Source organism: Parambassis ranga, chromosome 15, assembly GCF_900634625.1.
Source record: "Parambassis ranga chromosome 15, fParRan2.1, whole genome shotgun sequence".
NCBI classification, from domain to species: Eukaryota; Metazoa; Chordata; class Actinopteri; family Ambassidae; genus Parambassis; species Parambassis ranga.
In genome coordinates, this window is record NC_041035.1 from 7,531,588 (window position 1) to 7,543,692 (window position 12,105).

At 40.8% G+C, this 12,105-nt stretch overlaps 1 protein-coding gene across 5 annotated transcripts in view; it reads right to left on the reverse strand.

The window, feature by feature from the left end:
* Window positions 1-1,306: 1,306 nt before the first annotated feature.
* The window catches only part of LOC114447310 (cGMP-dependent protein kinase 1), a 70,240-nt gene continuing 59,441 nt past the window's right edge, over window positions 1,307-12,105 (reverse strand). For 3 of the 5 annotated variants that reach the window (XM_028423506.1, XM_028423505.1, XM_028423508.1), the window contains exons 8-18: window positions 10,532-10,597; window positions 8,113-8,187; window positions 4,366-4,462; window positions 4,146-4,285; window positions 3,121-3,210; window positions 2,774-2,915; window positions 2,302-2,465; window positions 1,892-2,014; window positions 1,749-1,811; window positions 1,600-1,666; window positions 1,307-1,498 (exon numbers count right to left, since the gene is read on the reverse strand). In XM_028423506.1, the coding sequence (XP_028279307.1) occupies window positions 1,400-1,498; window positions 1,600-1,666; window positions 1,749-1,811; window positions 1,892-2,014; window positions 2,302-2,465; window positions 2,774-2,915; window positions 3,121-3,210; window positions 4,146-4,285; window positions 4,366-4,462; window positions 8,113-8,187; window positions 10,532-10,597 (1,126 nt within the window). In that variant the 3' untranslated portion in view covers window positions 1,307-1,399. Of the gene's footprint in view, window positions 1,499-1,599; window positions 1,667-1,748; window positions 1,812-1,891; window positions 2,015-2,301; window positions 2,466-2,773; window positions 2,916-3,120; window positions 3,211-4,145; window positions 4,286-4,365; window positions 4,463-8,112; window positions 8,188-10,531; window positions 10,598-10,811; window positions 11,202-11,270; window positions 11,281-12,105 lie in introns of those variants that run through there. The other 2 variants (XM_028423510.1, XM_028423509.1) reach the window with 2 other exon arrangements.

A 12,105-nucleotide genomic window follows, 5' to 3' on the forward strand; every position in this document is an offset into this window, starting at 1 on the left:
TCGCTGCGAGCAATTTTTATGGAGGAAGTCCTTTCTATGATTTCTTCCAAAGTCTGTTTACAGAGATAAACAGCACTACAGACCACAAGAACAAAGGAACATTTGATTAGCCCCTTTAAAAAGCCTGTTTGAAGTCCTAACAATACCACTTAGCACAATGCAACATGGTGTCAAGTGATATCAAACAAATATTCACTCAATTTTACAAACTTACACAAACGTCCAATTTTTTCTCTCTAAAGAATGACGTCAAATACGTTACAAAGTAATCAAGCACAAAAAATCACACTACAAAAAAAAAACAATAACCAGTACTGTCATCTCAACATCGTTATCATAATTTATCAACAGCACCAAGACATTGAAACCAAGTTCACAGTTATGTCAGAGCTGTACAGGAGCGAACAGAGGGCGTGCGGTTTGGGTGAATGGGAAGAGGCGTTTGGGTGACTTAAAGAAGAAGGTGGCGTGATTAAAAGCTTATTATAGAACGAAAAAAAAGAGCCTGTGTTTTCTACTGAAGCATAATAAGCATGATGAGCTGTAACTGCTGATTTTCTCAGTTAATGGTCTTAAGTGCATAATGACACATTGCGTCATGTAAATACTAGCTGACATTTCATGAGTGCCGGTGTGTGACTGATAAATTTTCAAGCAGGGCACTTTAAGAGTTGTTTCTCTTTCCACTGAACGCACAGTTTGTGCTTTTCAAGGTAGATTAATCTTACATAAAGTGTACTAAGTATTTGATTTTAGCCCAGGTGTGTGCATTTGTGTGTAAAATTCAAATACTATGTACTGTATGCCATTACGTATGTGTGTAAATAAGAAGAATCTGTGACATTCAGGTTAGTCTTGAGCACTTGATACCAGTTTTGCAAACTGTAGTGTAGTTTTAAGTATCACAGATTGCAGCAAGCAGCCGCATGTCAGAAACCAGGGAGCAACTGCGATGACATCTTATTCCCTCCCACCAAAAAAGTCCACCAAATATTGCAGAGAAACAATATGAATTGATCATCAGCCTCTTTTGCACACACACATTTTCCCCTGTTACATAAGAAATCCTGGCTCCGTTATCAGCCTGTGATGTATTGTGTGTGTGAGTGTGTGTGTATCCCTGCACATTCTATACCGTTGCCTTTAGACCCAAGTGTAAGACAACACCAAGGAAGTGCTACAGCAGTCCCATTATAAATGCTTGATCCAGAGCCACAGTGAAATAAAGGCATATCGGTGACCCAGAGGGGTTTGCCATCCATCCGTTTATCTTCTAATCTCTCATAATCTTTCATTTTTAATGCAGTTTTTTTTTACAATGCAGCCATGTCCTCCAAGATGGCCCCTAAGAAGCCAACAAAAGAAGAGTTTCTTTTGGTATTAAGGAGACAGGAGGACTTCAAAAATCGACGTCCCAGCCAGAGTTGTCATCAGGAGGTGGGTCCTCGTTGTCTTCTGGGAAGCTGTCGAAATTACTTGTGTCAACTGCTGATGTGACCTGGTGAAAAAGGCAAAAGATTTGTTGACATATAGACTTTACGTTCATAGTAACAGCTAAACTTGACATTAACAGTGTGACATCGATGAAATGAGCCTTACATTAGGGATAATAGGAGGCGTCAATGTCCCTTTCTTCAAGCCCTCCCAGTTAAAGCCCTCGAACCATCTGAATGGAAAACAGCATTACTTCATCGTAACACAAAAAAAGAACAGTGAATACAAAATGACCATTTTCTACATTTCCTCACTTGTGCTTTTGGATGTCTTTGACACCATTTTTCAAGTTTCCCAGTCTTTCAGATGGATTATCCCTGAAGAATGGGAAAAAAAGCATGAAGTAAGATGATTCATCACTTAAATGAATTACCATGCCACAGGCACTGACACTTACCTGCATAGCTTTTTGATTAGGTTGGCAGCATTTTTGGTAATTTTCTTTGGAAATTCAATCATGTCGATGCCTCTCAGGATGATGTTGTACGTTTTCATTGGATCAGGGCCAGAAAACGGAGGACTGCGTGACAGAGAAATCACTTTTAGGTAACACTTATATCAGTAATATTCATTCATTTTCTCCTATGTTAGCCTGAAATGGTTCAGACTGTGGTATGACACATCTTAAATGGAATCTTGTCATGTTTTCTGATCTAAAAATCAGATATATCAGTATTCCATTTACAGAAATCTCTTTTCTCTTTGTGCATTTGATGAGACAACTTTCAGTTTCCAAACCAAGTTGTGAACATCACAGGGTAATACACTATAATGACTTTTCATGGACGTGCCTGGGCTTGTGCATACCTGCCAGTTAAGAGCTCAAACATGAGGATTCCTAGCGACCAGTAGTCGGCTGAGATGTCATGGCCCTTGTTGAGAATAATCTCTGGTGCTACATACTCTGGTGTCCCACAGAAGGTCCACGTTTTCTTCCCAAACCCAATCTTCTTGGCAAAGCCAAAGTCCACCTGTAGGAAAGGAAGATATTGTTGTCTGTAGTATCTGATCATAATCATTCTCACGTTTAATATTGATGAAGATAAATATGGGTTGCAGCTGTGCTAATAGAGACAAAATGGTCTTTCAGTGAAGAAGAGAATGGTGGCTGATGCCTCCATCACACCTTGAATTAGCCTCAGTTTTCTTCATACTCAGATTATTCTTTTATCTACAGACAGCATGAAGCAGTGATCTTTTGATATTTAATTCGGTGAGAGATCATGTTTCTCTTGTTTGTGTCATTTTCCCCTTTCCTTAAACTTGCAGGATGTCTTACCAGCTTGGCATAACCCCTGTGGTCCAGTATAAGGTTCTCTGGTTTAAGGTCTCTGTAGATGATTCCTTTGGAATGCAAGTAAGCAAAAGCCTCCACCACACAAGCTGTGTAAAACCTGGTAGTTGAGTCCTCAAATGAACCCCTAGAAACACAGCAGGACATAAGTTAAGTACAGGTGAGAGTGCAACAATGAGATCTATTTTTAGATTAATTAGGAGGTTTGGTCTGCTGTTTGCCATTTACTATACAAAAAGAAAGTGTTGAAAACCATCAGAGAATTTTACACATTATAGGCAGTAGTCCTTACTCTCTGTATATATGTGACATGCACTCATGTCTGAGCTTACCGGTCTCGAAGAATAGTCCACAGCTCTCCTCCTAAACATGCTTCCATCAACATGTAGAGGTACTTGCTGTCCTTGAAGGTTCTGTAGAGTCTGCAAACACACCACAGATGTTATTTGTTGTCATTTGACTAATAATTAACAATATAAATGAAAGCAATTGATAAATGTGAAGAGTCTAAGTCTAATTGTTTAAATTTGCTTCTTTGAGACTGTACATATTCAAACACATCCTGTCACTTATATACTTTATATAATTTACATGCACAGTACATGGGACATATAGTATTTTACTATGCTGTTGGCGCTGGTCATGTTCATGCTAAAATAAATAAATAAAAATCTGGATTCATTGGATCCAAACTGATTTATTTTGGTTTCATCTCTCTAAAGAATGTGCTGCCAATATTCATCACACTCATTTTTTCATGTCCTTTGGCAAATTTACATCCTGCAGTTTCGTGCCATTTTCTCAGCAAAGATTTTTATCTTGGATAAGTTACTGACTTCATGCTGTGTCCACCATTTTCTGCAGGTGCCAAGTGACAAACACTTAATAAATAGCAAAGTGTTTGTGGTGTCATCATGAGAGGACGACTAAAGAACCATCTGTTATTGGTAGCGTGGCTCTGCTGTATCTGTGCTTTGGCTCAGGTTGCCTGCTGGTGCTTGAAGCCTCACAAGCTGGTATCTCACTAGTTTGGACAGATTTTTACATTAATACCACCCAGGACATCAGGGAGAAAGCTGTGAGACTTTTTTTGTAGAATTGTTTTCATGCAATTAGCCTTAATTGGAAATTGTAGTTCTCCAAGGTAAACTGACGGTTGAAGTATTACTCAGGCTTGTACTGTGTGAAAGGAAGGCTTTATGAGGAAGTGCCGCAAGCGCCACAGAAACAACTCTGATAATCAAAACCAGATCCTTCTGGCTCTCAGGTAATAAAGGCCTGATCCTTGTGACATGCATGGCATATACAGCACATATTATTCATATAGCCATTCAAGGAAGCTGTTCAGGGGTTGTACCTAACAATGAAATCCGAGTGGGCCTCCTGCATGATGAGTTTCTCAGAGCGAATGTGCTCCTGCTGCCTCGTGTCAACAATGTGTCGTTTCTTCAGGATCTTCATGGCAAAGGTTTTGTTCTCGTCGCTCTTAAGCTGAACCTGCAGTGAGAAAAAGTCAAAGGTCACGCGTTAACATCTAAAGATGATTTGTTGTATAGATTGTGTTAAAAGTCTCTTACCAGTTCAACACGGCCAAAGCCACCAACACCCAGAGTGTCGATGATGTTGAAGTCAGCGAGGTTGAGATTGAAGAAAAATGCATTCTCTGCTTCATACCTGTGGATCCGGGGAAAAACAGGGGGGAAAGAAAAAAATGGGAAGAGGATTAGAGATGAGATGAAGAATGAAAGAACAGATAATCCACTTCCAACATCATGAGACAAAATATCCGTCTCTCCTTGAGCTCATTTGTTTGGAAATCTTAGGGGATTTAACTCATAGTAATCTATCAAGGATGTTATTGAGGATGTGGAGTGTGTCAATATGAACGCATGAACAGGATGTGTTTTACTTTGAGTCCTCTGGTCTGGTCTCTGTTTGCATAGACTAACTGTCCCTGGCCTGTCCTCGTTCTCGACAGGGAAGAACAATGATGGGATATCTGTCACACGAGCCGCTTGCTGCTCTCAGCTGGCTCTGAAGACATGTCTTGGCACCACCACTGAACACCACAACATGCCATTGCTGACCTGCACATGCTGGCAGCGTGCAGTGTTTCCACGTGTCCATCCCTTATCCCCAGATGCCCTTGTGTCTTCTCTGTTTATTGTTTGATCCAGACAGAGTTTCATCAGCTCAGTCTTTGGATCAGTGGGCTTAAGACAGATCTGAGCGTGGACAGGCCTTTCTGGGTCACTCGGAACAGACTACTATCCCAACATGAGGCCTTTTACTTTCACAAACACTACAACTGCATGCCGACAGATGGACGTTTATCAAAAGATACCTAGTGAGATGTGTTTAGATCAGTCTTTCATCATGGCGTAGCAGGGATTAAGTGTTGTCTGATTTCTGTAAGATGTTTAACTTTTCCAGCACTAAATCCTGGGCTGTGTGGCCAACTCAGATGTGAAAAGGGAATTTCGCTTGTTTTAGATCAGCCATCAGTTACAAGCCAGGACAATTCAGCTTTTTCCCTGAGCTACATACCAGTGGGCATTGTGGCAGCACGCGTTGGCAGGTTACTCAGCACAGTGTTTGTCAGAAACACATCACGTTACCAGGACGCTCACAGTTTATTTGTGTGCGTATATAGGCACTACTACTATCATGTGAGATTTACAGGTGATCCCTTCATCTTTTTTTTTCCCACGTGTCATCTGGAAGCAGGCCCAGCCAACAATCCAAATCCCAACATGATCTCTGCTTAAGAAAGGGACGGACAGAAGCAAGCAGGAGTGTGATTTACTGTGTGTGTGTGGGACTGGACTGGTAATAAGGTCAAGGTGACCAACACACGCAAACCAATACAACACACACAAATGTTTGTGTCCTACTAATGCAGTTTACTAGACTCTCTGAAGATATGAAGGAATCAATCATTTAAATTGCAATGGCTGAAAGGTTTAACAGTAATAACACAGACTTGCCAGCAGATGGCAGTGTTGCTCCATATAAATAAGGAGCAACCGAAAGCTGAAACAATATGGTATTCAAAGCTTAACTAACTGACGAGTCTTTTGTATTTAGCAGATAAAGGAAGAATGGAAAGATGAATGTTTATTCAAGAGAGCAACGTATGACTTATTGTTATTTCACCACAATGAATTGTAATGAGTAGTTTTGTTTCAGGAAACACACAATCTGTCTTGGTGCTGAAACCAAGGACACAGGCCCTGAGGTAATGGATGAAAAGAGCAGATATGTGCCAGGGTAGCAACACACATACACACACACAGATTTTTGCCAGACAGGCAGACTTGTCTAATGTCCATAAGCGAGACATGAGATGTCGGTAAACCGGAATATGATCCTGACGAGCAGATCCAGTGGGACTGCAGCCATACATACAACCACCTTAAATAGACATCTGACCATGACCTTGAACACAGCTTTGCTGCATCCAGCACTGTAACGTAATCTTGGTTAGTATAAGGTCCTTCAAATGACATTGAAATAACGTGTTGCCATTATCTGGTAAATTCATCACTAGTAATCTAATACAAAAAGGGCTCCTGCACAGGTCAAGTAGCACCCCATGCGTGATCGTCTGTATCACTGAGCGGATGAGGTCATGATGATGTAATCCCCAAGTGTGTGTGAGTATATACTGTATGTGAGGAAGTCAGTGTGTGTGTGTGTCATTATCCTCATTTACTTTGCTCCAGTTTTTCTTAGGTCTAGCCTGAGTCAGGGGAGCCAGGAGCGGAGAAGAAAGCACTTCTGACCTTAAAGCTGCCTCTCCCTAAATGCCACTTTTATTTATGAGTAGCTCCTGCTCATTGAACTTCTCTTCTTCACTTGCTCAAAAGACATGCTGAGTCATTTGGGTCATAGTTTTTCATAAAACTGCAGGGGTTCCTTGGTACATAGGCCTGAATTAGTGGAAACAGCAGTTTGACAGGAAAATTGCACCAATTTTACCCAATAAAAGTACAGAATAAAAGCAGGTGTTAACCTGTTGGAGGATAAACTGAAAAGCATGAAAGAGGATTTTGAAGGCGTTTATAATTTTTTACTTTTTATCACTGTCAGTCTTATAGGGAAAATTGTTGTCACTTATATAACCTACAGACTGTGCCTTCGATTCATTAGAAATAATGAATATTTGTTTCACTTTGTGTAGCATGGAGCTTTTGCAAAGAGAGAGCATCTAGCAATAGCAGGGATGTCGTCTTTAAAGAAAAGACCTGTCAACCTCACAGGGAGCAGCTGTAGTTTGCAGTATAGTTACAGTACTGCTGAAATGTGCTTATCCGCTGTGACCAATTAGAGATAGTTTCCGTCACTGTGGGATCCTGACTCAGGCTTTCCTCACTAGGAAACAAATAAGCTCTGTTGGGCGGGTGGAGACGACAGTGCACGGCAGGGAAGGTTACCTTAATCAGTGTGAAAATGGCTCTGATGAGACAGATTTAAGGGAGCGGAGGGGGTGAGTGGTTCTATTTTGAGGTAAAGTTCTGCAGAGAACAGAGCTGATGATGTAAAAGTATGATTTGTTACTCATTTACATAAAATCAAAGCTGCTTCCCAAGAAGAATGGAGTAGTGAATGCACACCACAGGCTTCTTTCTATCATCGTGCCACCCCCATCATACCCATCCTCTCTGCTTTCCCCTGGCTTCGTTTTCAGCTCAGTATCTGGTGTTATGTTCTGCTCTTTGCTGACTAAATGCCACTGACTGGCACTCACACGGTCAGCTACAAATGCAGAGCATCTGTCAGAAGTCTAGTCTGCTTTGTCACCTGTCTTGTTCTCTCCCTGCCTCTGGCCATCCATCTACATAACAGATAGGCTGACCATGCCTTCTCCTGCTCTGTAATCTGTCACTAGTGGGTTTTTGTTACTCCTCACCTTGACTCACAGCATAGTGCAGAGTGAGCGGGGTATCACATTTTGCTAGTAGATGACTGAATGAACCCCAAGATTCCCACCCCTTTGCCAAGGTGCCCTGTGCCTTGAATGGTGCTATTCTCTTGTTTCCATAGCGATGATAAATAGAGTGCATATTAATTCCTCCACAAATAGAGGCAGAGGTCAACCCCTCAGTTCTCTGATTTTGCCACCTGGGTATTGTCTTATTATGTAACAGACCTAAAGGCAAAAATGATTAACAGCTAGACCGGAGCACGCTATTTTATGGAACACTGCAGCTGGTAGGCCAGTCGCAAAATGGTTTACGGAAAATGAAGATTAATAGATTACATTTCCAGCAGCGGCTACTTTGATTAAATCATGCATAACAATCATTTGCATTTAGTCTTACTTTGCTTTTGCATCAGCGTCCTCATGTCCTTTGCTGGACACGTCCTCCAAACCTCCAATCAGATGCTTGAACGAACTGAAACATAAAAAATAAAAGTTAAAAACTCAAACTTGAAAGCTTCACATTCTTTACCTAAAAGTCGAAAGAAGAAGCATGTTGTGACTGTAGCAGCTGGGGTTTGAACTACGTGATATACAACATCGGGGACAGGAGATAAGTCTGAGGGACAGAAAAATCAATGGGACAGGAGGGAAGTCTAACAAATCTAACATCTTAGATTTTAGCTGTGGAGCTGTTGACTCATACACATCAGAAACATGCCTTAGACTACACACGAGTTTTAATTTTATTTTCATTTGTTAATTAAATCTTCTGCTTTGTGTAAAGCAAGAAGCTGAAGTGCATTACTCAAGTACAGATGTCCACTGGATGTATATTCATTCATTTTATTTAAATCTCTTGTTATATATCTACTCGGGCCAAAGTCATATTCCCAATATGCACTGAATTAAAAGCTTATGGTTAAAGGGAAGAACTGCAGGCGATCTGTATAAAAACCTGGTGTAATGTATGACCAGACTGGTATAAAAATGCTGGCAGTTACTATTAAATATTCATCAGTCTGCTTTTAAAAACATGCCTATAAAAATCACAGATAAGACGCTATAGCTACACCCAAAGAGGCGCAAAATAGAGTGACGGCAGATGGGCTGCAGAGTGAGAGTTTTGTGACAAAAGTGGATGCTGTACATACATTTCTAATGAATTAATAATATACACTGCTGAATGATAAAATAGCCACTGGATGTTATGTCACTGGGCAAAAAAGACTCAATGTTTTTATCTGTTGTTAATATGCACATTTTCATTAGTTTGATTAACAGGACTCTACAAGTTCAAGTGTGAGTATGAAGAGATGCTTACTGCAGAATAATAAGATACACAACAAGCTAATTCACTGAAATAAAATCCTCCCTGCATGCACTTATGGTGAGATCGGATACATGAAAAATAACACCCTGCTTCAGCTCATTTCCCTCTAAAGTATAAACAAAAAACCCTCCAAACATTGTGGTAAAGCAGCTAACTGAGACAGATTTAAGGCAAGGCTCATCAAGCTGTCGGCCACAAGATACAATGCGTCTGGTGTTTTTTCCTGTTGAGACCAGAAAGCCTATTAATTCTGAACTTTCTGTTCTTTAAATGTTGGGCTGCTTACAGAGTCTGTATCTCCCTTTGGTTTTTAGTCCTTCACTTATCCTTAGCTCACATATTAAGCTCTGCACCTTTACTCACACACATAGAAAAATAAATTATTACTGATACATGAACAAATATCCTGTACCAGAATTTCCCTGGCTTACATAATGAAATAGCTTTTTTTTTTTTAGCTTTGACTGCATTAGCTGCTTGTGACAGGCAGCAGTAATCACCTGTGCTGGATGACTCACTCACTATCCCCTCTGCTCGCTCAGAGGATGGTCCATTTGTGCCATCCATGTTCCCTGAGGCCAGAGGGAGGCCCAGAGTAAGCCGATACCACTTCCTCCCCACGCCCTGCCCGCCTGCTTCTCTATTTTCACCGCTTGACTTAACGCTACAGACACACAGAGATGCTCACACACTGGCTATTTCCACAGATAGATATCAACTTTTTTTGGCTTTGTTTGAACAGCCATTAGTAATAAAGAAGATTTCGAGACTGTAAAACCTATTATTTTCGTTCAACACAAAGAAATAGGCCTCATAAGGCATTCCTGCACAAATCCAGCATGCATCTAAATTCTTTACTGAAGTCGGATCTGGATACATTTTGCACCTGGTTTCTGACATCATTTAACAAAGCAAATCCAAATCTCAAAGGTGTTTTGCATCTGTGGCTAGAAAACATTTACATGACAATTAGGGGCTGAATCAATCAGTACATTAGTCATGATGTAATTACCTTTTAGTATGAGCAGGTTTTCAACGGCCACAGAGTCAAAAGTTTGCTTAGCTATTATTGGGTTGGGAATAGTAACTATGGCTATCACAAAATTGAGCTTTCAGTAAATTATTTCCCCCCTTAAATCTAAGCGATACTTTTGTTTACTACATCATCCTAAGTGGACCAACATACAAGCAAGACACCTGCATATAAGAGTGTGATTTGGCTTTAAAATTCAGTTTTAATATACCACAGAAGAAGACTCAAATGGCTGTTCTTCACATCTTTGACTTATGATTAATGTACTTGCTTTAGTTTGGTTACTGCCTTTGAAAATGAGGTTAATATGGGATCGTGCTCATGTCTCATTTGAAGCAAAACTACTTGTTTTTCACAGCAGGCAGACAGACAGACATTGCCCAGATTCATGCTTCTTTATAATCCTTCTAACAATCATTACGTTCTGCAGGGATTAACATAATTTGTACTCACTCTCGATCGATGACTAGACAGGTGACGGCCTCTGCTGCAATGACGCTGGCTGTCCTGATGTCCTCCCTGGACAAAATGAACATCACACAACACAATCAGGAACAGATGCAAATTTTGAACATTACAAACTAACATCATTATTCATTCTAAAAGCTCCATCAGAGCAGTAATGACAGACACAGATAACACTTAGTCATGTCTTATTCAACTCCATTCACTCCATACACAGAACATTGCACTCAAAAGGCTGCGCATCACATCACTGCAAGGCTGGCATTACTCTTTATTATATTTGACATCCGGCTCATCGTCCTCTGATGAGTCGCCCCAGTCACACGAATCCTCTGAGTCAGTGTCCCAAGAATCCATTCTTCAGTGTGAAATATATTCTGCACTCAGAGTCCCACAAGGTTGAGCTCTAACTCTGAAGCAGCAGTCTGCCCAGGGCAGCCCTCCAACAAAAGACACCGCTGTAGCACTTCCAGTCCAAATGTAGTATCATCCACACTGAGGCAAACTAAAAAATGATAAAACAGGCTGGAGATCCTTTTGGGGATATCCCATAAACAGATTATTTCATGCCCTATTACTTAAAAAAAGCAGATAAAGAGGGCTTAGCTTATTAAATGAATTTAATATCCCAAACGCAAATCAGGCTATCCGTGCTATCCGTGTCTGCGCTGAACTCATACACATACGGCAACCTATTTCAATGAACTCCTGAGGTGACAATTCTTACTCATGCCATGTCAACTCCCTCGGCCTTCCCCCCCACATCCAAACACACACACACACTCATCCTGCCTGCGAGCATGCAGCTCTGCCTGCCTCTATCTGCTGCTGACCCCTTTGAATAAAGGTCACAGCTGGTGGGGGAACAACAACGTTTGAAAGGTGAGGAGGACTACAGAGGAGAGGAAGGCCAAGGATATATTAACAGATGGCTACTGAGGCCCTCTAGCAAACATAGCACATACTGTATTTTATTCACCTCTGATAAGCTGCTGTGACCCGCATCCATGCTATTAACACAATACTCTGGCAAATGCTGCTCCACCTGTTCTCCTGTTTGTCCACAACACAATTTACATACCTACAGTATCATTAACCAAAGAAAGCATAGTTTTGGATAATTCAAGAACAATGATGGAATTCACACATAAAGTCAACTAAAGCTAATACACTTCACACATTTTATCAGTGATAATGAGCCACAGTGACACTCTCAATTTGTTACATATGTTAATTTACCTCATAAGAAGAAGTGCAGGGTGTTTTTGTCTAACCATGGCAATACAACAAAACAACTTAAGACTTTGGGCTAATTTAAAATAGTGGTTATGTAAGCATGAATCATCCTTCAGAGACCTCCAGGGTTAGATATGCTTGTTACACCTGTCCCCTGCTGCTTGACTGTAACTGAGGAAAACAACTTAGTGTGCTGTGGCATTGATAAGAGCGATGTTCTATGTGAAACACAATCCCTAAACAATATGATTCATTTGCACACTGCTGAGTGTAAGTCTTTCACCAAAGCCAAAGATGTCACCACACTTGTTAATTGTGGCACAAGA